Here is a 27,790-nt window from a genome sequence, read left to right on the forward strand (position 1 = left end):
CGGTGAAACTATGCAAAAGTTCCCAAAAGCTAAAGATGAAAACAAGTGGACTGATTCAAAACTCTATTAAATACAAAACAAAAACTCTGCACATTTCCAGGGACCCTCATTGTACATGACATTGAAAAATTTGCTCACGCATCTAGTGGTCTATTATAATGCATTTGTGTTAAAGCACTTATAAACATTTCCCTTCTACTATGATTAATTTAATCAATTAATACAATTAAATATCTATGTTTTTCATGTGGCAACACAATTCAGTCAAGGCTGCGGCAAAGAAAATAGAAAGAACGGTTTATTTAGCTTTTTATTTAACTCAAAACATTTTTTAAGTATCCTGCCTTCTCAATAATAGTCTCTGCAGGTGCATAGAAAAGTGTGGATGTGGAGAAGCTGTCATCCCTTTTGTCAGTTAAATACACAAATATGTACCTTACTCATTTTATCTTCCTGTATCTGGGACACATTCCACTTTCCTCAGGGACTCTGATGGAAGGACCGAGGGGAAATCCCAACCAGAAAAGGAGAATGCCTGACTCTTAACTAGTGACATCACAAAGATTTCATTTATAAATATCCTCATCCCATTTAGACTGTAGATAGCAAATGCAAATGCCTATGTTGGGGGTGGGAGTCAGAGGATGTGGGAATGAGACAGGCCTACTGGTGAATGGCAGAGTGAGGGCTGACTGCACAAAGGCTGATGCCTGCGGTTAGTCATTAAAAAGTCACCATGTGGGGAGTTCCCGGGATCCAAGTAGTTAAGGATTTGGCATGGTCACTGCTATGGCTCGGGTTCGATCCCTAGCCCAAGAATTTTTTGAATGCCGCAGATGCAGCCAAAAAAAAAAAAAAAAGTCATTGTGTGATAAGACAATTTAAAACTTCACAAAATTGAGACAGTTGAGAAAATAAGATATTAGAGGTAGTGAGGGTCTACTAGTGCTTTCAAATATTAGAACTGACAAAGAAGGATACTCTGCCTAGAAATAAATACTAAATCATGTAAAAATAAATGTATAGGTCTCATTGGAGGTAAGGATTAAAAAACGCAGTCAAATTCACTTCTCCCTCCCTGTCACTTGGAATAATATTACACCAGGTAAAAAATCTGATTTTTTAAATTAAACTTTCCATTGTTTTTAGGATTCATTCTCTGTTGATCCTTGTACAGGGATCCTGAGATCCAAGCAGTAGAGGTCAGCTTTATGTAACCAAGAATGGTTAGTGAGATGCTCAAGGCAGGTGTCAGGGGTCTGCAGAAAGGAGCATCCCAGGCAGTACAATTGGGTATGAACATTCTCTGTCTCTCATCTGATAATATTTTCTTCACCTAAAGTTTCTGATTTATCATGTTCACGTGAAGGAAGGATGATGAAGCCCTTCCCATCTTTCTTGCTGAGTCGTGTTGTGTTAAATGTGCCAACATTGTAGAGGCAGCCATGAATTCAAAATAAGAAATTCAAATGCGCTTCATCACCATCAAAGCCTCTTGTCCTTTAAAGCCTCATGGTAATGAACTCATAGGACACTGTATGCAATATCCTCTATTATTATCAGTCTATAAAACTAACCTATATTGAGTCACCACTCATCAAGTAAATAAGCACTGTGATATGAATCTAAAGATGGAGGAGTTTTCTGCCCAGTGATTAAACTGTATTGATAGATTCCTGTTCCCCATAATAAAAGATTAAGTGGCCATGAGCATGGGCAAGATTCTGGAGGTTTAAATCCTGAGATGGACTATCAGTCCTAGTTGGATGTGTGAAAGAAATGGATAATTTTAATAGCTCAACGGCTTGGCTTCATGTGCCACCTTTCCCAGCCCCAAGATCCAAGACAAGCACATTCTATATAATTCCGTTTTGGAAGTAAACCAGCAAAAGCGATTCATTTTGGTTGGCTGTACACAATTTAGAAATGATCCTTAACTGACTTATCCATTATTAATCTCTGCTTTCATAATGAAAATTTATTTCCTATCAGCCAAAGGAAACTATGGGATAAAGTATTAGATATTTTACCTGAAACATTTAGGACAGTGCCTGGCATGCAAGAAAAAAACCAATATTAATTAGCCTTTGTTACTACGAAATTGTCATTTCAAAACACTTTAATAGTAGACACAATTATGTAAGGTGGTCATTAAAGATTGTAGAGATGATTATCCCGTCGCCTTCCACAATTCCCCATAGCAATTTCATCAAGAACCTAATATTTACCTGGGTGATGCCTTAACATAAACCAGCGGAAACCATATTATCATTTGATTGGATTAAAATGTGCTGGAGGATCTAGACATTTCCACCCCCCAACACTAGGAGCTATATCTATTTCCCACGAAATGATTAATTTAGAGGAGCTCACGGAAATTTTATGGCAGGGTACTGGCAAATTGAATAAATTGTTATGCTTTCCAGAGAAGGAGAAAATTACTGATTAAAAATAATGGCCAGGAGTTCCTGTTGTGGCACAGCAGAACAGAATCCAACTAGTATCCATGAGGATGTGGGTTTGATTCCTGGCCTTGCTCGGTGGGTCAGGGATCCGGCATTGCCGTGAGCTGTGGTGTAGGTCACAGATCTGGCTCGGCTCTGGCATTACTGTGGCTGTGGCTGGCAGCTGTAGCTCCGATCAGACTCCTAGCCTGGGAACTTCCATATGCCACAGGTTCAGCCCTAAAAAGCGAAAAAATAAAAATAAAAATAAAATGGCCAGACCTGAATAATGCTTTGGGTATGGGCTACCCTTTTTCTCACTAATGCACCAACTTCCACAACCCTCTTTTCTTAAGACATCAGTTATATCACATACCTTTACTCATAATATTTGAGGGGAAAAAGTAGATGGTATTGGCTTCTGAGGAGCCACTCCCTGATCTTGTCTGCACACTCTCCTTCTAACCTCCCCAAATTCAGAGGATGTAAAGCTCCCCAGTCCTCACTTCTAAGGCTATGCACTGAGAAGCTTTTGTTGTCGTCAGGACCGTGTCTGATCCCAGGAAGCTCATGTCTCGTGAGAGAGCATTATGTCCTAGCAGAGCCCTCAGCTACACACACACACACACACACACACACACACACACACACACACACACACACACACACGCCGGACGCCGGGCTGTGCTGATTACATCATGATATATTTGGGCTTTCTTCCTTCCTGAAGCAAAAAGGAAGATGTTACACTTCAGTATTCAGTATTTCTCCTTGTTCTGAATCCACATCCTCCCTCCCTCCCCCTGGGAACATTTTCTTCTCACTAGAGAGGCTCAAGATGTAGTTTGATTCTGTCCCTCAGGAATTGCCACAAACAGGTCTGTCTTTATTTGCCGGCAAATACTAACATTTAGGAAGAAAAATAAGTAAATGTAAAAGACAATGTAAAATATGAATCTACATCTTATATACAGTTAAATATAATGAATAACCTATATAATAGGTAACTGCTAAGTATGTAATACTATGTACATACTATGAACTGTGTACATACTATGTTATGAATTCAAGTGAAATAAACTACTGCAAACCAAACCTCTGACCATTCTAAACTATTTCTATAAAATACTCAGATTTTTTATGGCTACACCTTTTATGGCTAAGGATCAAATCTCATCTGCAACAATGCTGGATCACTTAACCCACTGCATTGGGCAGGGGATCGAGCCCCCACCTCTGCAGCCACCCGAGCCACTGCAGTCAGATTCTTAACCCACTGTACCATGGCAAGAACTCCTAAAATACTCAGATTGTAATTTTTATCTGAATTAAACAAAATAATGATCAAAAATAATTCTGGAATTTCCCTTCCTGGCGTAGTGGTTAACGAATCCGACTCGGAACCATGAGGTTGCAGGTTCGATCCCTGCCCTTGCTCAGTGGGTTAAGGATCCGGCGTTGCAGTGAGCTGTGGGTTAGGTCGCAGACGCAGTTTGGATCCTGCTTTGCTGTGGCTCCAGTGTAGGCCGGCGGCTACAGCTCCAATTGGACCCCTTAGCCTGGGAACCTCCATATGCTGCGGGAGCGGCTCAAGAAATGGCAAAAAGACACACACACAAAAAATACTTCTGAAAACTACACAAGTAACTTTCGTGTTGTATTGATACAGTTAACTTTTATTCTGCTTATTGTAAAGGCTTCAAACTAATAAATCATAGTAATCTTCAAGTTACACATGAGTTTGACAAAGTGCCTACTTGGAAAAAGAGCTCTTTGGGATTTCTTTTATAATGGCATTGTGGCCATTCATGAGGGCTCTCTCCTTAAGACCTAATTACCTACCAAATGTCCTAACTCCTAATATCATCACATTAGATTTTCAACATATAAATTTTAGGGGTACACAAACTTTCAGTCCACTACACCCATATACATGGATGCTCCTGAATGTTCTAATTTTCCAAAGAATATACTCCATCCTTTGCTTCTGGGCTTTAGACAACCCCTCATGTGTCCCAACTCATAGTCTTTTCCCAGAGGCACCCGCGTTTGTTAGTTTGCCTTGCCACATTTTTGAGAAACACCAGCCACTTTTGCAGCCTGTGTTCTGAGTTAGGTGAAACAAAGATGAGCATGTTGCATCAGCCTTTCCAGTGGCTCCCAGACAGGTTAAAACAGACACCATAATCTGTAAAGAAGGTCTGCTCTGTTCCCTCCAGAGTCAGGGTCCGGGGTCTCATACGGGGAACTCAGGCTGCCAACACTTTAATTCTGTGTCCAAGAGTAGGTGGAACAAGGACAAGTAAAGACACCACAAAACTCTCCTGCCATTTTCAAGTTGCCTTCATCTTCATTCAGCATTTAGTTTGTTGCTATAATCCTTTGACTATTTTTCCAAAATTCTGGAAATGTTAATTTTGATATGTGTTAATAATGCTTCCTTTTTGAGGTTTTTGTTGGAGAATGAGCACTTGTAGCCTCTTATTCCACAATTCTGCTGACCTCACCACTTTTTTCAATTTTTTAAAAATTTAACACTTTTCTATTTTTTTCTTTCTTTTCATGAGTTTTGCCATTTTTTTCCAGATTCTTTGCTTCCATCTGGTGCTATAAGCATTAAATAACTGAGTTACTCTCAAATTATTATAAGCACCTTTAATCGTATTTTCTACAAACTGTAGAAAGAGAAATGAGAAGATATTAGAATGTTTGAAATGTTTTTATTCATCATTTCTTAATTCTTATACTCTTAATTTTTTAAATAATAATTTATAACTTTGGTTATTCTATGCCTAAAACCAGTTAAAATTAATTAACCTAATTTCATCTGTGTATATCTTTATTTCAAATCCATTATCACCTATCTATATATGTGTGTATATATAAATTACACCTATCTATGTAAAATGTCTACTTGAAGCTTTTTTTTTTTTTTTTTTAGGACCACACCAGAGGCATATGGAAGTTCCCAGGCTAGGGGTCAAATAGGAGCTGTAGCTGCTGGCCTAAGCCACAGCCACAGCAATGCCAGATCTGAGCCACATCTGTGACCTACACCTCAGCTCACTGCAATGCCAGATCCTTAACCCATTGAGTGAGGCCAGGGATCAAATCCACATCCTTATGGATGCTATTGGATTCGCTATTGCTGAGCCACGAAGGGAACTCCCTCAGCTTGTTTTTAGGGAAGACAATGCACTGGGTCCAGTTTCAGGATCCTCTTGGAGTCATAAGTGAGGTAAGTGTTTCCTTTGTCCTCTTCAGCCTGACCCCAGAAATTTCAAGATCACTCTTCATAAAATCCATTTTTGTTGTATGACTACAGCTACTCATTCCCAGGTGATGTCAATATCCAATTGCCCTTTTTATTTTTAAATATGTATTTCTAGGAAAGGGTCTCTGAAAACTTATTCTACTATCCTATTTACATGAGATATTCACAAGCATTACTCAATAAAATGCTTTGTGGACAAATAATTTGGTGATGTTCTAAAAGAGAGCTAATAAAAACAGGCACTGGCTTTACTGTACCGGTACATTTTGTGAATTTCTAAGGAGTGTTTATGCTGAGTCTTTCAAACTTATTTGACCAGAGAAACTTTTGAAAAGTTTTGGAAATGCTGGCTGAGGTAAATATTTTACTACTAAGTTTTCTGCTGTAATCTTCCTGAAACAAAACCCACACATGAAAACCTATCCTATTGGCACACTTCAGTTTGTGACACATGTACATGTGTTCCATTTCTGAGGTCTTGCTAATTATGTTCTATTTACATAGTGATTATTTAAATAGGATAGTGACAGTGATAATTTCACAGAAATCATGCTTTTATACATGTACTATGCTGAAGATGAGAACTTTATTTTCACTTTTCCAAGATTTTATTTTAGCATACGAATTGAGGTCTAAGTCTTCAAGACTGAAGATCTATGTGATCAGAAGTTTCATTCTGTAACATTTCCCTAAGAGACCTTTGCTCTTGGTCACTATTGTGCTTGGTATTAATTGCCCTATTAGGAATGTAGAGTCCCTAAGGTCCCCTTCTGGACTTGATAGCAATTCCTGCTATAGTTACAAAATTCAGTGTGTTCTGGCTCCAGAAATAAACACTATTACCCCAACTTTGTCTTGGATTTAGAGATGCATATTCAGAACCTTGTGGTTCTGGAAAGCTTAATCATCATCACCTTCCTGACTTACTAAATTAATTAGAAGAGCAAAGGACAAAATTTTCAGAGGTGAGGAGATAATGAGAACTGCATATTTTCTCTTGTATATATATATATGTATCTAAATACAGAAAACATAACAACTGCTCATGTCTGTCTTCCTCAAACCACCCTAGCCAATAATTTACCCAGTTTTCATGTCTACTTTCTACAAAGTGTTGTTGTTTCCTTCTTTTTCTTTTCTTTTCTTTTTAGGGCCACACCTGTGGCATATGGAAGTTCCCAGGCTAGGGCTTGAATTGGAATTGCATCTGCTGGCCTACACCACAGCCACAGCAACATGGGATCTGAGCTGTGACTACAACCTACACCACAGCGCACAGCAACGCCAGATTCCCAACCCACTGAGTGAGGCCAGGGATCGAACCCATGTCCTCATGGATACTAGTCAGGTTTATTACCACTGAGCTACAACGAGAACTCAAAAGTGTTGCTATTTATGAACATCATATTAAACTTAGTATTACTAATTTTAAAAGGAATTCAATTTGAATTAAACAATATTTGTATAGCTCCCTTAATTTTGAAGAATGAACCTTCAGGAAAGGGGTAATGCAGAAATATGAAACAAGAAAGTGTAGTTTCTCTACATTTGGAAGAATTTCCTTCTAACTCTTTGTTCTCTTAAATTCCTTCCAATTATACAGTTTGTTAAGGTATTGAAGATATAAATTCTTTCCGATAAAATCATGACTTGGGATACGTACATATATGCATGTTTATGTTATATTTGTTCATGGATGTTTTTATGTATGTGCTTTTATTCCCCATATTCTTCGAATCATTCTATTTTCTCAAGACTGGCAGAGAATTGAAGAGACTCCATTCATAATTAAACATATGCAGTTTAAAGTGTGGGATGCAGTAAATCGTGATGCTCATGGGTTCTGTTTTCCTGGGGACAAGTGCATGAATGGAACTGGGCTAAGGGGTGAGTTAAATATATATGGACATGATGATTGTATCAGAGGGAATATTTGAAGACTATTTATATATGGTTAACCTTAAGAAAACACCCTAAAACATTTCTGGGGACTATATTTCAGAGCTTTACTTTTTTAAAAAAATGTTGGCACTCACAGCATATGGAAATTCCTGGGCCAGGGGTTGCATCTGACTGGATCCTTTAACCCACTGTGCCGGGCCTGGGATTGAACCTGCACCTCTGTGGTGACCCAAGCCTCTGCAGTCCAATTCTTAACCCACTGCACCAGTGAGGGAATTCCCAGAGCTTTACATTAAAAACAAAACAAACAAACAAAAAAAAACAACGAGTCTTCTGATAGAGTTTCTGAGAATGCTGAAGCTTTTTGACTGAATAATGGGAGGATTAGTGCAGCAAGGAAATAAGGTAGGTCCTTTGAAATAGATATTTGGTTTTAAATTAATGTTACTATGTGTTGTTATATTGCTTTATGTTTAAATATATTTTAAACACACAATTTTTGCTACTCAGCAAGTAGTAATGGGGGAAATTGGCATAATAGAATGAGAAAAGGTGTTAGCTTCTTCAAAACATATTTGTTTGGTTTTGACTATGTTAAAAAAAATTGACCTGCAAGCTAGGGATAATATGAAAGATATTTAAGAAAAATATCTTACCCCATTAAGAGGTTATTTTCCATTTTAGAACACTTTGCATGCTTAATGAAATAGGTCCTTATGCAAATTGACACAACATTACAAATTAATTCAGGATTTCAAAAGACAAGTGTTTTGTGGAGTAAGGATTTGAGGGCATCTTGAAAAATGTTGATCTATTGATGAATATTAACAGGGAGCAGAATTTGTTAAGGGTGAACAATATGGATGATTCATACAAAGGAGGAGACATGGGGCTGGCAAATAGTTTCAATAAATTAGAACCTTATGTGAGGAGAGAGGTTGATTTGGCTACAGCAACATATAAATGTTGGGAGATAATTTTAAAAACAGAAAAGGAAACTGAAATAGTACAGAGCCTTAAATTCAATGACTAAATTTCAGAATTTTACATTTTCAGAGATGAAACTTTTACCTTGATAAACATCCCATTTTTGTATGATTCTCACAATGATATACAGGAAGGTAGTGAAGAATACAAACCAAAAGATAAGAGACCACCTAGAATGTGTTGCCATCTAGGATGCTGTGAATTAAAAGTCCTTTCAGGAAACTAAATGACATAATATATTGGTAAAAATGCATGAAATACAAAGCTGTCCTCATCATATTCAAATTTAAGTTTGGATAGTTATGCAATGATGAATAAGATAGAAAGTTGTAAAGTGACAAATTTTTTGTTGGGGGGAATGCTGATGGTTCCTAATTATGGCATCCTAGGTATGTCCAAGTGGATGACTTAGGAAGAAGGTATGTGACAAAGAGTCAAAAAAAGGACTGAGTCATGTTTGACATTTCTTTATTCATTTTTTAAAGAAATCATAAGCAGAAATATGTAGATCTAGTATTGTCTCTACAAAAGATTTTTTCAGCTTTTATGTTTCTCTGTAGATGACACCCAATTGTTCAAAATAATAAACCTGTGATCCATCACTGATACTTCCTTCTCATTTCCACATCTAGAGTCTCTAAGTTTGTCTAGACTTGGCCTGTAGAGTCTAAAAATATAAATCTACTCTCTTCTAAGGTGCTACTAAATTAGTGACATTATAAAGGCGTCCAACAGACTGTTACTCTGCTACTATATAATATAAAGTTATATAAACAAAAATCCAGGCTATACTTCAGTTTTAATGAAATCAAAAACTTCAATTTTGAGGAACTCTAGGTCCTTTAATTAATATAAAAATAAAATATCTGATTAAAAGCAAAGTGTTTTTAATAAGGCACTAAAGGAGTTCCCGTCGTGGTGCGGTGGTTAATGAATCCGACTAAGAACCATGAGGTTGAGGGTTCGATCCCTGCCCTTGCTCAGTGAGTTAACGATCCGGCATTGCCGTGAGCTGTGGTGTAGGTCGCAGACGCGGCTCGGATCCTGCGTTGCTGTGGCTCTGGTGTAGGCTGGTGGCTACAGCTCCAATTAGACCCCTAGCCTGGGAACGTCCATATGCCGCAGGAGCGGCCCAAGAAATGGCAAAAAGCCAAAAAAAAAAAAAAAAAAAAAGGCACTAAAAATTTATTCACAACTTACAAGAATGATTCTCTCTGAAAACTCTGTAATACCATATAAACTAGGCCCTCTATTTTTATATTAAAAAAAGTTGAAAGAAAATTATTACATAGATGGTATCTATTAAGTAACACTTTTCATTACTTGATTAATTTAATTTAATCATCATATTGTTTTAATATAAAAATTATTTCACATTGCATCCTTAGCACAACATTGAGATGTATATGTGTCAGTGTAGGATACTGAAATAATCATGTAATTTTTTTTCAAAAAATATACCTGATCCTTATTTGCTGTTTTTTGCTATTGACAGCTGATAGAATGGCTACAAAGATGTTTGTTGATTGGACATCTTTCTTTCTTTTACTTATAATCTTACATGACATTATGGGAAGAAGAGGGTGGGTTTATGGGGGGAAATGATACAATTTGTTAGAACTGAGCAATAATTAATGATTAATCACCTCTTGCATGGTCTACTTTATGTCACCATATGTTTTAACAGTTCTCTGTAAGTTCCACATACTTTTACTTTTCTCCTAGAGACATAACAGCTCTCTCTCTCCTCCATTCTATCTCCCAAATGGCACACACCCTCCTAGCCCACCTTTGGGGTCAATTTCTCTCAACTGTATTTCTGATTTTAATTGCTTCTCACTATCTAATATCCATATTTTCATATGTACTATCTCTCCTTTTCACAAGCAGGGTGATGACGAAGAGTAATGAGAGTTTAGCAGATGATTTCATACTGGTGGGCTTCTCTGACCAGCCTCAGCTTGAGAAGATCCTCTTTGTGGTTGTGTTAATCTCCTATCTGCTGACACTGGTGGGCAACACAGCAATCATCCTGGTCTCTTGTCTGGATCCCATTCTCCACACGCCTATGTATTATTTTCTTAGCAATCTCTCCTTTGTTGACCTATGTTTTACCACCAGCATTGTTCCCCAGCTGCTGTGGAACCTCCATGGTCCATCCAAGACAATTAGTCCTATAGGCTGTGCCATTCAACTCTATGTATCCCTGTCACTGGGATCCACTGAATGTGTTCTCCTGGCTATCATGGCATTTGATCGTTATGCTGCTGTTTGCCGACCACTCCATTATCCCAGGGTTATGCATTCACGGCTTTGCCAGTCTCTTGCAGGAATGGCTTGGTTGAGCGGAATGGGCAACACCCTAATCCAGGGCACTATCACCCTTCGGCTGCCCCGTTGTGGGAACAACAGGATTTACCACTTTATATGTGAAGTGCCTGCCATGATCAAGTTGGCCTGTATAGACATTCATGCCAATGAGGTCCAGCTTTTTGTGGGTTCCTTGGTGCTCCTCCTCCTTCCTCTGGCACTTATCTTGATCTCATATGGATGCATTGTCCAAGCAGTAATGAGGATCAGGTCAGCTCAAGCCTGGCATAAAGCCCTTGGCACTTGTGGGTCTCACCTATTGGTGGTTTCCCTCTTCTATGGGACCATCACAGCTATCTATATCCAGCCCAGCAGCTCTTATGCCCACAGTCAAGGAAAGTTCATAACCCTTTTGTATACTGTTCTAACTCCCACCCTTAACCCTCTCATTTACACTCTGAGAAACAAAGATGTAAAGGGGGCTTTGAAGAGGCTGGTACGAAAAGATCAGAGCACAGCAGAGTAAGAAATTCTTATGATGTAAAATAACAGACCTGGCCTATGTAAGGTGGAAGTGCTGAAGGAAAGACACCAGAAGGCATTATCCAGAGATAGCCTGAAATATATGCTACAAAACCAAACTCACAAGACATTCTGGAGAACCCCAAAGCAGCTGAAATTGCTTTCTTTCGTCTCCCTATTAAGGTACTCAAAGCTAAATTGTGTTTATAGACATCTTTGTTATCTGTCAGCCAATTTGTTTACTCAATAAAATTCAAACATGACTATTTCCAGAATCTCTGTAGCTAATTTTCTTCCCTCTCTGCCCTTTCTCTTATGTAAATCTTGGCTTTGCCTTGTTAAATTAATCTATTGATTGATATCTTTTGTATAAATAAACCCAGTGTGCTACTAATGAGCTAGGTGTTTTTGAGTTACTCCTCAGCAGTTTATTCTAGTGATCTGCTGAGACATTGCCCATCTGGATCCTACCCTTAGACCAACAGAAACAGGTAGCCTAAAGTCCAACTTATCTGCACTGGATTCCTTGATCCTGCAACTCACCCTCCCTTAGCCTTTTTGGTAAGTCTGGTGATTAAGACTTTCAATTCTTTTTCCTTTGTTTCTTATGTTCTAATCTGATTCTTTGTCAAGTTAGATTTTCATTGATATTTTGATTGTCCATAGCAATTGTGTCCACACTTGCATCAGCAATAGTAGATTTTAAATTTTAATTTTTACATTTAGATGATTAAGTGACTTCTGTTAGTTGATAGGTCTCAGGAATCCAGCCCCTGTCAGATGAAGAGAAATGAGGCATTTGAATGTAATTCATTTGAGGGGTGTGTGTGTGTGTGTGTGCATGCGTGTGCATGTCTGCACATGTGCGCGTCTGCACGTGTGCGTGCATGCCCGTGCGTGAGCATGTTTGTTTGTTTGAAGATTCCAATATTTCTAGCAATTATATTTCCTGGTATAGGAGATACAGGGTTGGGAGGTTTTTAGTCTTTGTGTCTTTCTGATTTTTTTATAGAATCCTCTCTGTGCATTTTGGGTTTGTACCACTATGAGTGTCCCTACATCTGAAAGGTCAGAACACTCTTCCTCCTCCCCCCAGTACTCTGACTATTTAAATCTATATCCATTATAGGGCCAATAATTGTCAGTGTCTGCCAAAATGGAATTTGTATATCTTAACATCCACTTTCTCTTACATGTATTTTTGGCTTTCATAAAATTGTATACTACCTTAAAATAAAAGGAAACTGAATCCCTAACCTCTCATGCTCAGCCTTCTTTTATTAGTTTACCAAAAACCTTAAATGATTAAAGAATTTGAAATCAGTATTCTTTCAGGACTCTTTAAATAGACTAAATAAAGCAGAGAGGAAAAAATCTATGCCACTGCAAACTGAACAAACTGATACAGAAAAATGAGGGTTTCCTACAGCTGTATAAATCAAGATTTAATATTTCCCAAACTTTAATGGGAAATTGATGGAAACCAGTGTCATTATTAAGGAACATGAACTCCGAAAAGAGAATGTCCTGCCAGATTCAAAAGGGAGTCATAATGCTATAAGATTTCTTACCAGTTAGGCCTCTGGACAAATGCGATGATATTTAGTTATATGTCTTTCTGTCTTTACTATATGAATGCTTCTGCTTTTACTTTAGATGATTTTATACTACACTTACTTATCTAATCTACCTAAGAGTTTACAAAACTTTCAGTTTTTATAAATATATATATTTTAGTAAACAAATCAGTATTCCTCGTCTTCATGTAGAGGGAGGTAATGAGTTAAAATATAATTTCTCTGAAAATGCAATAGAGTTATGATTGATTTCCGAAGATAAATAAGTGTTTATATCAAACTAAACTAAAAGAAACTTAGATTTCTAAAATAATTTATCCTTTTACTTTAAATGATGGATTAACTTTCTAAGTTTTTTTTTTGCTCAAACTATAACTCAGAATTTAAAAATATTTTCTAAATCTAATTAATAACTTTGGCTATATGATAAAATAAGAAACCCAACCAATCTGCATTATTTTAAAATAATTTAAAATTTTTTATGTGATATATACTTATACATAGAAAACATAAATATTATCATTACTTAAGTTTATTCTTTTTAAGTTAGACTGCTTAGTAATTTATTGTAAAAATTGCTCTATGTATTTCTTCCTAGCGTTAGGTTCTAGTTTATACACTCTTGACATAAAGAAGAAAAGATTAGGAGTTCCCATTGTGGCTTGGCAGAAACTAACCCAACTAGTAGCCATAGGCTGTGGGTTCCAACCCTGGCCGTGCTCAGGGGGTTAAGGATCCAGCATTACCATGAGCTGTGGTGCAGGTTGCAGATGTGGCTCAAATCTGGTGTTGCTGTGGCTGTGGCATAGGCCAGGAGCTGCAGCTCTGATTTGACCCCTAGCCTGGGAATTTCCATATGCCACACCTGTGCCCCCCCACAAAAAAAATGGAGAAGAAGAAGAGGTGAACACTAAAGTGATTGTCAATGTGATGAATTATCACAAAATGAAAATAAAAGAAAATAAAAACACATGAAATCACTTCCCAGATGAGAAACTTGAACATTACTCACTCTCCAGAAGCCCCATCATTCCCATTCTATTCACTATCTCAACTTTCCTACCCACAGGTAATCACTACTCATACTCTAAAAACAAAGTTTGTTTTACTTGTTTTTGAACTTCGCATAAATTGAATAATGCATAACATAATCTTTTCATTTAACTTGTTTCTGAGATTCATCCAGGATACTGCATGTAGCAGTATTTTGTTTTCATTGCTATATAATAGTCTATATTATGAATATAATACAATTTACTGATTTTTTTACTATTTGGCTAAAATAGTATCATTTTACTATTATTATTAATACTGCTTGTATGAATGTTTTAATTTAGTTATTTTGGTGAGTGTGTCTAGGAATGGAATTCCTGCATAATATGGTATGCATATGCTAAGCTTTAGTGTGTACACTGCCTAACAGTTTCCAAGTGGATGAACCAATTTAGACTCCCACCAGCCATGTATGAGAATTTATTCCGCTCACACTTTTAACAACACTTGGGAGTATTAGTCTGTTTTAGTTTAGGTGTTCTGGGAAACTTACGGTGGTATTAAATTGTAAGTTTAATTTGCATTTCCATGATGACTAAGATAGTTGAGCATTTTTGTATATTGATTTGTCATTTAAGTATTATTTTTTGTGAAGCACCTATTCAAGACTTATGACATTTTTCTATTAGGTTATCTGTCTTTTTTGTCTTGATTTTTAGATATTTTTATATTTTGGTCTACTTTTAGGTATTTTTATATTTTGGTCTATTTTGAGGTAGTAAGTACTATAAATATCTTCTCCCTCTCTATGGTTTACCTTTTCACTTTTTCTTTTTATGGCCGTACCTGTGGCAAATGGAAGTTCCCAGGCTAGGAGTCGAATTGGAACTGCAGCTGCAGGCCACAGCAACACCAGATCTAAACCACATTTGCGACCTACCTTGCAGCTTGCTCAATGCCAGATCTTTACCCTACTGAGTGAGGCTAGGGATCGAATCCACATCCTTGCCGAGGCTATGTCAGGTTCTTAACCTACTGAGCCACAGTGGGAACTTCACCTTTTCACTTTCTTAATGGTATCTTGTGATTAGAAGGTTTCTAATATTAATTAAATCTAATTTATTGATGACTTCCTTATATTAGTACTATATACGCATTAGTTAAAAAACTTTTCCACCCATCACATCATGAACATATTTGTCAGTGTTATTTTCCAGATGGTTTGATGTTTTGTCATTCACATTTATGTTCTCTAAAATCTACAGTGAAATAATTTTTGAGAGAAAAACATCAATTTTTTATGGATATCCAACTGACAAGGCACTATTTTTTATTAAGAGATTGCCCTTTCCCCATCTCTCTTCATGATCAAGTTTGTTATAAACCTATTGTCTAAATTCATGTGGGTCTGTTTCAGATTCTTTATTGTGTTTCATTATCATCCCTGTCTAACCCATAAGACATTGTTTTAATTGCTGTCTCATAATAATAAATGTTGATATCAGGAGCCTCAAGTCTTCCCACTTTGTTCAAGAGAGGAGAATTATAGGTCTCTCTCAGGAACATAATGAAAAATTCTAAGCAAAGTATTAGTATTTTGACTCTAGCAATATATCAAAAGGAAAATAGATTATAACCAAACTGATTTTATTCCAGGAATTCAAAGTTGTTTTAATGTTGAAAAGTCAATCAATGTAATATACTGCATTAGCAAAATAAAGGGAGGAAAAAACATATCATTTCAATAGGTACAAAAAAAGCCTTTGGTAAAATTCAGCATCCATTCATGCTAACATAAAAATGTATTTGTCATACTAGCATTAGAAGGGAACATTCTTAATATGATAAAGGCTAGCTATAAAAGTCCTACAACAAGAGGAAATCACTACTTATTCTAATGATATCCAGCACAATTTTGAAGAATCAGTGGAAATTGGTTTAAATGGAATTAAATTGGTTTTAATGGAAGTTGCCTAGAGTTACAATTACCATGTGTCACTAGAACCAAAAACTACTGGACCATACATGCAAGGATAATATCTGAAATATTTAACATCCTGTACCTCTCACATGCACACACACACAAAATATACATATTAGAAAAGACAAGGAAATTTATATTTTTATAGTATTAACATATGTGAGGTTCGAGACAGAAGAGGAAAAATCAATTACACATATAACTTAAAAGATGATAGATTATAGAATGAAAAGATGATAGATTATAGAATAGGAGAAAATATTTGCAAAAGAAATACCTCATAAAGGACTGTATCCAAAATATACAAAGAACAATTAAAACTCAACAAGTAAACAATCTGATTAAAACATGGGCCAAAGATTTTAACAGTTATCTCACCAAAGAAAATATATGGATGGCAAGTAAGCATATGAAAAATGTTCCATATCATGTGTTATCAGGAAAATGCAAATTATGCCAACTAAAACAATGAGATACCACTATACACCTATTAACATGGTCAAAAGTCAGAACAGGCACAACACTGAAAGCTAACGAGGAAGTGGGGCAACAGGAATTCCCTTTCATTGCTGATGGAAATGCATACATGTATACCCACTTTAGAAGACAGTTTGGCAGTTCTTTATAAAATTAAACATAGTCTTATCATACGATCCAGCAATCAATTATCCAAAGGGGTTATAAACCTTTGTTAACACAAAAACCTGTACACGGATGTACCAGCTTCATTCACAATTATCAAAACTTGGAAGCAATCAAGATATCCTTCAGTAGGTGGTTAAATAAATGAACAGTGATACTTCCATACAATGAACTCTTAAATGCATATTACTAAGTGAAAGAGGTCAGTCTGAAAAGGCTACAGACTGTAGTGATTTCAACAATATGTCATCTGAAAAAGGCAAAAGGATGGAGACCAGCAGTTAGGGTGAAAGAAGGGATGAATTAGGCAGAGCACAGAGGATTTTTAGCACAGGGAAAATATTCTGTATGATACTATAATGGTGGACATACGTCATCAGAAATTTATTAAAACTCATAGAATATACAACCCCAAAAATGAACCCTAATGTAAGCCTTGAATTTGGGGAAATAATGATATATCAATATAGGTTCAGTAGTTAAAAGGGATGTCCTTCCTGAGATGTACATTCCACTGTTGTGGGATGTTGACAGGGAGGCTTTGGGGGAGGGGGGGAGAGGAATAGGTAGATGGGATATCTCTGAACCTTTTTCTTAATGTGGCTGTAAACCTAAAACTGCTCTTAAAGATTAGTTTTTGAGGGAAAAAAAAAGGTGATAGACATTTTATCACATCTCAATCAGCTCAATTTCCACACTCTTTAGGAGAAATGAACTATATAGTCACTGCTAAAACATATCTGCAAAGGGCAAGTGTACGTCACCATAATAAAATGACCTATTGCGTTACAATTTTTGAATGGATGCTTTTATGTATTTTGTGTTAAATCCACCCAGAAGAAAAATCAATTTATTTTTCTCTCCTCTGTTCTTAATGTGAACATAAAAATTTGCATAAGAATAAAAGATGTGATTAAAATGTAATGAGAGGAGTTCCTGTTGTGGCACAGTGGAAACTAATCCAACTAGGAACCACGAGGTTGCAGGACTGATCGCTGGCCTCGCTCAGTGGGTTAAGGATCTGGCATTGCCATGAGCTCTGGTGTAGGTCGCAGACACTCAGATCCTGTGTTGCTGTGGTTGTGGCGTAGGCCAGCAGCTGTAGCTCTGATTCGACCCCTAGCCTGGGAACCTCCATATGCCAAAAGTGCAGCCCTAGAAAGAAAGAAAAAAAAAAAAAGAAGAAGAAAGAAAGAAAGAAAAAAGAAATAAACTTAAAAAAATGTAATGAGAGATGTACTGCAAGTAGAAACGTTCTTTCAGATATTTGAGCCATTTTCATAGAACCTGCAAGAGACTATTAATTGCGTCAAGCCCAGACACTTTTGCCTAGAGGAAGCCTTTCGTCCAACAGCCATTACATAAAGGCATAGAACTTATACAACATTGTTTTAGGGATATCTAACCTGTGTAAAGACGCTATATGATTTCCTGCCTTTCAATTTAGAGAAAACTTTATTTTTCCATTTGGTTTGCTGAGAATAGCTATTATAATGCTGATAAAGATGACTGAGCACCAAGAGTAAAATATATACTGATTGGGCAACAAGAAGTTTTTAGATCATTGGGCAACATGAGAGACATACATGTTCTCTGTAGGCTAGCCACAAGGAAAAGCTGCCATTGAATGATGTGTAGAATTTTTAAAAATAGGCTATAAGAAGCTTCTAGAAGGATTGGATAAGTGAACAAACAGATGGAGGTATTGCACAGAACTTTCCATATGTGCACCGCTTTTTCTCCAGAACAGTGTAGATGACCACAGCATGCACTTGGCCCCCTGAGGTGGTCCCACTCTAATATTGATTAAAATTATAGTAGATACACAACAGCTATACTGACAGCATTTTAAAAAAGAATATGAGAAGAAGAAATAAATTTTCCTCTGGATTATCTCTAGGTGCATTCTGCTAATGTTGTGGCATAATTTAGTCATTTTAAGCAGTCAGCTTTCTGCCTTTTAAACAAGTCTCAAGATTGTTCCCTTAATCACCAGATTTAGTGTATTATAAGAAATCACATTTTGATATTCCTTTTTAAACTTCATGAGAAAAGGCATAGGAAAATGCAATATTTCACTGAAATCTATGACAATTCATTATTTTTAGAGCTCTGTTTGATTATCACAGGAAGAGAATAATCAATATTTTACTTTCTATGAAATACATAGATAATAATAGTAACAATCAGCCACAGTCATTTGGGAGCTGGAGGAATGATGGAAGCTGGCAATAGGCATTCTGGGAATGCGGTATTTGAATTATAAAAGGACTACATTCTTTAAGCCATGTTCCATTCTTGCTCTTGTTCTCTCCCTAGTAGCTTCTTTACTGCTCCCTTCACATCCTTATTTCTCAAGGTATAGATGAGGGGGTTAAGCATTGGAGTTATGAGTCCATAGAAGAGTGCGAGAAGCTTGCCCTTCAATTTGGCTGAATTGCTCTTGGGTGCCATATATGCATAACCACTAATGGCTGAACCATAGAACATAATGACCACCAGCAGATGAGACCCGCATGTGTTGAAAGCCTTCTTGCGACCCTCAGAAGACTGGATTCTTACCACTGCTCTGACAATGTTGATGTAAGAGAATAGAATTAATCCAACCGGGATAACTTTTATGACCACCACAGCAGCATACATCTCTACTTCATTGATCCATGTATCGACACATGATAACTGAAGCATGGCAGGTACCTCACAGAAGAAATTCTCCACCTGATACTGACCACAGCGAGGTAACAAGAAAGTTAACACTGTTTGCACCAAGGAGTTGCTGAAACCTGTTACCCAAGCCACTGCTGCCAGTTGTTGGCATAGGCGAGAATTCATGCTAACAGTGTAATGGAGAGGCTGGCAGATGGCTACATAACGATCAAAGGCCATTACTGAGAGAAGTACGCATTCAGTGGATCCTAAACCAAGGAAAATGAACAGTTGAGCTACACATCCTATGTAGCTGATTCTTCTCCAGTGGCTCTGTATGTTTACCAGCATCTGGGGGACAGTGGAGGTAGTATAGCAAAGGTCCGAAAAAGAGAGATTTGCCAGAAAGAAATACATGGGGGTGTGGAGTCTGGGATCAAGGCGTGACAAGATAATGATGGCTGAATTCCCAAGGAGGGTCATTATGTAGAAAACAGAGATGGCCACGAAAAGGATCATTTCTAGTTTGGGCCATTCAGAGAAGCCCACCAGAACAAAGCCGCCGGAGTGATGGAAAGTGTTATTGAATCTTCTCATTGCTTCCCACTTGTTGGAAACACCACAGTCAGAATTCTGAAACCTTATTATTCTCTGCTTAAGACTTAATACTGACTCATAAACATATACGTGACAAAGGAACTGGATAGGGGATGCTGAAACAAATAAAATCATTAATGCTTTTCCTCTTATTCCCTCAGCAAGAAAACTGAGAATTAGCAATTATATACCTGTATTTTAACAACCATGTTTTAACCCACAACTTTCATTTACTAAGCTTGTAGTTTATTAAATAGAGGTATTATAAAAGTAAAATAGTATAGATGCATTACAAAATATGTGTTACAAAAAGAAATGCTGGATCTGTTCAGCTTGAGAAAAATTGATTTCATTGGCATTTAATTAAATCTTGAATTTACTGTTTTCCAATTTCATTTTTTTTCCAATTCAGTTCATCCTCTTACTGATTTTAGTGCATTTATATAATAGCAGATGAAAATTACCACTTTTGAAAGGCACTATCAGTTACGGAAGATAAATTCTCTCTCTCTCTTTTTTTTTTTTTTTTGTTTGGTCTTTTGTCTTTTTAGGGCTGCTCCTGCGGCATATGGAGGTTCCCAGGCTAGGGGTCTAATCGGAGCTGTAGCCCCCGGCCTATGCCACAGCCACAGCAATGCCAGATCCGAGCCGTGTCTGCAACCTACACCACAGCTCACGGCAACACCAGCTCCTAAATCCACTGAGTGAGGCCAGGGATTGAACCCGCAACCTCATGGTTCCTAGTCAGATTTGTTTCCACTGTGCCATGATGGGAACTCCTCCTTTCTGATTTCTGTATTTCTCTTACTTATTATAATTAAGTTAATATTGATAAAATTCTAAGAACCAAAAGCAATACACTTACAGAACTAATGTGTTATTATATTTAACCAAGGGATAATTAGTAGGAGTTAACATGGGTAGGACTAATAGCAAACATTTTTTTCACTTGTTTTGCTTATGTCACACACATTTATATCAAGTAATATATATTTATATCAAATAACATGAACTAAAAGTAGTTTGTGGTTTTCTTGGCTGGGTTTACTATTCCCTCCATTTACTTCTAAGCATAAAAATTCCCAAAACAGGCTTTCCTGTAATAAAGCTTCATTACCATGAATCCGTTTTCTGGACACTATGCCTACACAATGGATTTTATGTAGCAAATGGAAAAAGCTGTGAAGAAATTAGACAAATTCTGTGGTCTGAGTCCTGGATGCCACAATTACCAAATATATGATCATGCACACACAAACACACACTGTCTGTATGCTTCTTTTTCCTTATGTATAAAACAAATATACTATTCAAGTGAAAATGTTTTATTCAAACTTTGAACTATGTACAACAGATCATATAAATACAAGTATTACTATCAAAACGACAATAATAATCACTTGTGAAATGATTCTCTCAGTGAAGCGTTTTTATGAAATCCTGTGCATTTAAACACTATTGTATGTAGCCAGAAGGATTAATGAATAAGCCTGTAGTGTGTGAATAAACATTCACTTAATAAAATATTTTATTTATAACATTAGATATTAGCTAGTAAAGACATAAAATCTTCATCTCCAATTATCTGTATGCCTGGGTTCAAGTTACTCTTGTCTGAACTTAGAGATGGAAAAGCACATTAAGCAAAACAGGATTGTGGCCTGGAAAGAACAGTGAGTTGGTTTACTAGCTGGCACAATAAAGTAATAGAATTAAATAATTTATACATAATTACTATCCTGAGTTCCAATTATTAAAAAATCCTATTAAAATTAAGGTCATAAAGCAAAGTTACTAAAGATGTAATTTTAAAAGATTAGTATGTAAACATAAATATTTCATACTGAAAAATTTTAAACATTGCCAGTAATTTAAAAGAATAAAGGGGAGTCCCCATCGTGGCGCAGTGGTTAACGAATCCGACTAGGAACCATGAGGTTGCGGGTTCGATCCCTACCCTCAGTGGGTTAACGATCCCGCGTTGCCATGAGCTGTGGTGTAGGTTGCAGACACGGCTTGCATCCCGCATTGCTGTGGCTCTGGTGTAGGCCGGTGGCTACGGCTCCAATTCAACCTGGAGAACCTCCATATGCCGCGGGAGTGGCCTAAGAAATAGCAAAAAGACAATAAAATAAAATAAAATAAAATAAAAGAATAAAGGAATGTTATTTTAAAATGATACTAGTAATATCACTTATGTAGCAATTTCTTCTTAAGATCAGAGTCTAGATATATAATCAATGCACATAAATATTTACATACTAGCATAGGCATCATTGCTATAGTTACATTACTGAAAAATTAGAAAAAACAAACCTTAATGTTTCAGAATAGAGAAATGTTGAATATATTTATCAATTGATTAGATTGTTATAAAACAATAAAATTAATTTTACATATGCTATGCCTATTCATGATTCTCATATCTTAGTATAGGAATAGACATAATATAAAATATGATATAATTTTTGAATATTGCTAAAATACATGTAAACACACACATACAAAAGAATAGGAAACACACTACAAAATACAATAATTAGAATTATCCTTGGATTTGAGATTATTGGTAATTTTCATTACATAATTTGGACTTTTCCAAATTTTGTTTAGTGATTAGGCAGTCTTTTTATAAGGAGCAAATACATAATAGATGTTATTAAACAAGGCATTTCCTCTGTGGAACATTCCTTTTGTTTAATCCTACTTTGTTATATAAATGGTCTTCATTGGGTTATACGAAATGGTCTTACTAGAATATATACCAGAACTCTTGGGTCCTTGTTATATTTCCATTGTCACGCAACATACGTGAATATGCTTTAAATATTCCCTCTAAGGACTCATGATGAAAATAAAGAGGCAGCTATTGAAAGTGGAGACTGCATATATCCCATTAACATAATATTAGTTTTATGTTCCTGGGCAATTGACTAAAGTAACTTTTGCACAGGGGTTGTTATGGATACTCAATGATTTGATGTAAAACAGCATAAATGTGAATAAAACAATATATTTAAATCCTGGTTGTTTTTTATTATGTAGTTATATTTCTACGATGACTAAAAATATTTTATTTCACTCATCAATTTTGTTTATGGTTAGTCAAATCCCTGGTACAAATATGCAGAATTGACAAACAGTAAGAAAAAAATGAAAGTTTAAACCCTTTGGATTAATATAGTATCATGATAAAATTTATACAGCTTCCACATTCACCACTCATATTGTGATTTGTTTGGTATGAACATGAGAGTCATTCTTATGGAAAGAAGAGGTCATTCCACAGTACATGAAAACTCCTATGTATGCGTGGTTATTTGCACAGTGTAGAAACATTTTCAACCTGAGAAGGAAGTCTAAGACAATAAAAAATAGAAATGAAGGCAATAAAAATTAAAATGAAGCCAGACTTCACCTAATTCAAAATTTAGTCAGTAGCAAGTTATAACTTCCACCTCTCCAAAGGATATTTTTCACTATTCCTTTGGAAGGCAGGAATGAAAGAAGGATGGGGAGAAGAAAGAAAGGGAGGGATTACAATTTTAAGATTTCTTGGAAAGAATAATTATTAAGAATAGCTTTTATTATACAGGGATGTATCATATAGTAAATACAAGCTGAAGATGTATTCAGAAAATATTTTTATATCCTACTTAATCAAAACAAATGTCTCACAACAATCATTCAAAATATTTTTTCTTCATGCTTTCTTAATATATATTATATTTCTTAGTGTATATTTTCTTTATACTTCCTCGGTACAAAATAGCCTTTTTTTTTTATCTTCAATAGAATAAGACATTATTGGGGGCAAGATACATAATCAAATTGATCCTGGAAATAAGTTCTATATCTCTTCACACCATTTATGCTATCTAACTGGCATAATAATAAACTCATTGAAACATTTGCAAGGTGCATGTCAGCAAACATTCTGTACTCTATTGCTGTTTTGCTGAAGTGAATTTAAAAGATGCCAAGACCCACTGGTAAACCTTTCCAGATTACAAATTTCACGTATGTAGAAATGTGGTTTCTTGGTAAATAGGTGCTCATTCACTTGATTATTTAGGGCATTTCCCACACCTTTAAGATTTCTTTCTAAATCTACATTAGCTTGGGGGAAGAGATCAGTTCATGCTTTAGAAGAATTACCCAGCATAATTTTTCTCATCTGTCAGTTAGCGCTTCCCATGATGAACAATTTTGGAAATTAAAAAAGAAAAAACTACCCAATCTAAACCCAATATCCTACTCACTCTTGCTATTCAAATATTTAAATATCACTATCCTTTTTTCTTTAACTCTAAACAAAATTTATTTTTAATAAAATTAATTCACGGGCTAGCATTGCACCTCTCCCTTCTGCTATTGTCTGCACTCTTAATCTCTATAAACAAACTTCTTAACTGTCAAAATGACGATCTTCTAAGTAACATTTCTAAGACCAAGGAAGACATAATGAGTAAAAGTAACTTCCCTTTTTCTGGAACTAAGGTTCTTTGTCCTCTGAAAGAAGTATCTCAGAGGTTCTATCGTGGCACTTACTTCTCAGTTTTGCCCTACTGTTCAACTTGTAAGGTGTTTCACTCTCTGGTTCCTCCTAGTGCAACTTTCCTTGTGTCTAAATCTTATCACAATATTAACTCTACTCATTTTTGTGCCACATTTGAAAGAATACAAGGATACCTAGGGTCTCTTTGTCTTTTACTCCTCAGGGAATGTGGTGACTGAAGGATCAGGCATGCCGGAAACCTTGGGGAACCAATCTCCCAGTTGCAATTAAACAAAACTCATAGAGAAAGGAGCTCAGGCTATGTGGAAAATACGAAAATAGCATCATAAACTGCTTACAAAGCAAATAAATTATATATAATTCTGAGGTATATATAATATATATATAAAATATATACATATATATTTAACTCTTGAATCTTAAAATGAACATGCTGTGTTTACTTTGTGCTGGGCATCTTTTTTTTTTTTTTTTTGGCTTTTTTTAGGGCCATACACGTAGCATGTAGAGGTTCCCAGGCTGGGGATCTAATCGGAGCTACAGCTTCTGGCATACACCACTGCCACAGCAACACGGGACCCGACCCGCGTCTGTGACCTACACCATAGCTCACAGCAATACCGGATCCTTAACCTGCTGAGTGATGCCAGGGATAGAACTCACAATGTCATGGTTCCTAATCGAATTTGTTTCCGCTCTGCCATGACAGGAACTCCTGTGCTGGGCATCTTTTAATTAAAGCTTAATATAAATTACATTATTTAGTATTCAGAACTTCACCAATACAGTATGTTGTCAAACTTTTGAATTTATTTTTTAACCTTATGTAGTTAAGTAATGGTCCCTTAGTATCATTTTATTTTGCATTTCTGTTATTATGAACATGGCTGATATTCTTTCTGTATGTTTAGTGCCATTGCCTATTTGTGAAATATCTGCCCATATTTGAAGATGCCATTGCCCATTTGCTATGGGCTTATAAGTCTTTTTCTTCTTGGTTTTTGGGAGGGGGTTTTTGTAGGTAAATATATCAGTAGAGTTCTTTATGGTGTATACTTTTTACTTTTTAAGATATACTCAAATTATAAATATATTTTTCTCTACCTAACCTTAAAAATTAGAAAACTATATATTTTTATTTCTATATAGTTATGAACCTACAATCTATTTGTGTATGTAAGGTAGAGTTCCAATTTCAGCTTTTCTTCAAATGGTTAAACATTTCCCTCATGCCACATAAGGTGGGTTTCTGGGAAAATATTCATTTTTATACAAAAATTCCATTATCTTGCTGATTTTCTTATTAATTGTGTTGTTCTCTTTCTGCTGATACTGTTCTCTTTATGTTTAAAGGAGACTACAGGAATAAAATTATTCTCACACATCTTCATTTAAATACTTGTAAGCTGTGCTCTACTTCCCTCCAGCATTGCTATGGAGAAGAAATGGGGCCAGCCCGACTTTAACCTTTCAACATGATAAATCCTTTTATCTGATTGCCCAAGAAACAGTGCAGTGCTGGCACAAAAAACAGATACATAGATCAGTGGAACAGGACAGAAAGCCCAGAAATAAACCCATATATGTATAGTCAATTAATTTACAACAAAGGAGGCAAGAATATACAAAGGAGAAAGGACTCAATAAGTGGTGCTGGGAAATCTGGACAGCTACATGTAAAAGAATGAAATTAGAACATTTTGCTAACACCATATAGAAAAATAAACTGAAAATAGTTCGAAGACCAAATTGTAAGACCTAATACTGTAAAATTCCTAGAGGAAAACAGACAGAACACTCTTTGACATAAATTGCAGCAATATAATGAAAATAAAAATAAACAAATGGAACCTAATTAAACTTAAAAGCTTTTACACAGCAAAGGAAACCAAAAACAAAACAAAAAGACAACCTACAGAATGGAAGAAAATATTTGCAAACACTGTGACTGACAAGTGATTGATTAATCTCCAAAATATACAAACACATACAGCTCAATATCAAAAAAGCAAAAAACCCAATCAAAAAATGGGCAGAAGACCTAAATAGATATTTCTCTAAAGAAGACATCCAAGTGGCCAACAGACACGTGCAACTTTGCTCAACATCGCTAATTACTAGGGAAATGCAAATCAAAATTACAATGAAGTCTTTCTGGCTCATTTCACTCAGGATGAGATTCTCTAGTTCCATCCATGTTGCTGCAAATGGCATGATGTCATTCTTTTTTATGGCTGAGTAGTATTCCATTGTGTATATATACCACTTCTTCCGAATCCAATCATCTGTCGATGGACATCTGGGTTGTTTCCATGTCCTGGCTATTGTGAATAGTGCTGCAATGAACATGTGGGTGCCATATGATATCACTTATAACTGGAATCTAATATCCAGCACAAATGAACATCTCCTCAGAAAAGAAAATCATGGACTTGGAGAAGAGACTTGTGGCTGCCTGATGGGAGGGGGAGGGAGTGGGAGGGATCAGGAGCTTGGGCTTATCAGACACAACTTAGAATAGATTTACAAGGAGATCCTGCTGAATAGCATTGAGAACTTTGTCTAGATACTCATGTTGCACCAGAAGAAAGGGTGGGGGAAAAATGTGATTGTAATGTATACATGTAAGGATAACCTGACCCCCCTTGCTATACAGTGGGAAAATAAAAAAATTATAAAAATAAATAAATAAATAAATAAATAAAAATAACAAAACAAAACAAAAATAAAGTACCACTATATACATATTAAAAAAAAATTACAATGAAGTATTACATCACATCAATCAGAATGGCTATCATCAAAATGTCTACAAATAATAAATGATGGAGAGGGCGTGGAGGAAAGGGAACCCTCCTAAACTGTTAGTGGGAATGTAAATTGGTACAGCCACTATGGAGAACAGTATGGAAGTTCCTTAAAAAACTAAAAATAGAGTTATTATATGATCCAGGAATCCCAATTCTGGGCATAGATCTGGAAAAGATGAAAACTCTATTTCAAAGAGATACATGCACCCCACTTCTTGTAATGGCCAAGACATGGAAACAATCTAAATATCCACCAACAGATGAATGGATAAGAGGATGAGGTACACATGTACAATGGAATATTACTCAGCCATAAAAAGAATGAAATTATGCCATCTGCAGCAACATGGATGGACCTGGAGATTATCGTACTAAGTAAAATAAGTCAGACAGAGAAAGGCAAATATCATATCGCTTATACGTGGAATCTAAAAAATGATACAAATGAACTTATTTATTAAAAAAGAAGTAGACCCAACAGATATAGAAACAAATTTATGGTTACCAAGGGTGAAAAGGGGAGGGACACATTAGAAGGTTGGGATTAATATATACACACTACTATATATAAAATAGATAAACAAGG

The 27,790-nt window shown here is 36.1% G+C and overlaps 3 protein-coding genes across 3 annotated transcripts in view; 1 reads left to right on the top strand and 2 right to left on the bottom strand.

Annotated features, from left to right (window-relative positions):
- LOC146401418 (uncharacterized) overlaps positions 1 to 27,790 on the bottom strand; it is a 274,139-nt gene that overhangs the window by 202,061 nt on the left and 44,288 nt on the right. The window lies entirely within an intron of this gene.
- On the top strand, positions 10,499 to 11,443 carry LOC100157316 (olfactory receptor 2G3-like). Its single transcript, XM_021082295.2, has one exon. It carries the CDS (start codon positions 10,502 to 10,504, stop codon positions 11,441 to 11,443), a length of 942 nt encoding a protein of 313 aa, XP_020937954.2. The 5' UTR covers positions 10,499 to 10,501.
- On the bottom strand, positions 18,913 to 19,875 carry LOC100156119 (olfactory receptor 2B8-like). Its single transcript, XM_001928337.3, has one exon. It carries the CDS (start codon positions 19,873 to 19,875, stop codon positions 18,913 to 18,915), a length of 963 nt encoding a protein of 320 aa, XP_001928372.3.

The sequence above is a fragment of the Sus scrofa genome, chromosome 7, assembly GCF_054392235.1.
Source record: "Sus scrofa isolate SSC_HxYL_T2T_F1_AM1 chromosome 7, Sscrofa_HxYL_maternal_Yorkshire_Landrace_v2.0, whole genome shotgun sequence".
Taxonomy (NCBI): Eukaryota; Metazoa; Chordata; class Mammalia; order Artiodactyla; family Suidae; genus Sus; species Sus scrofa.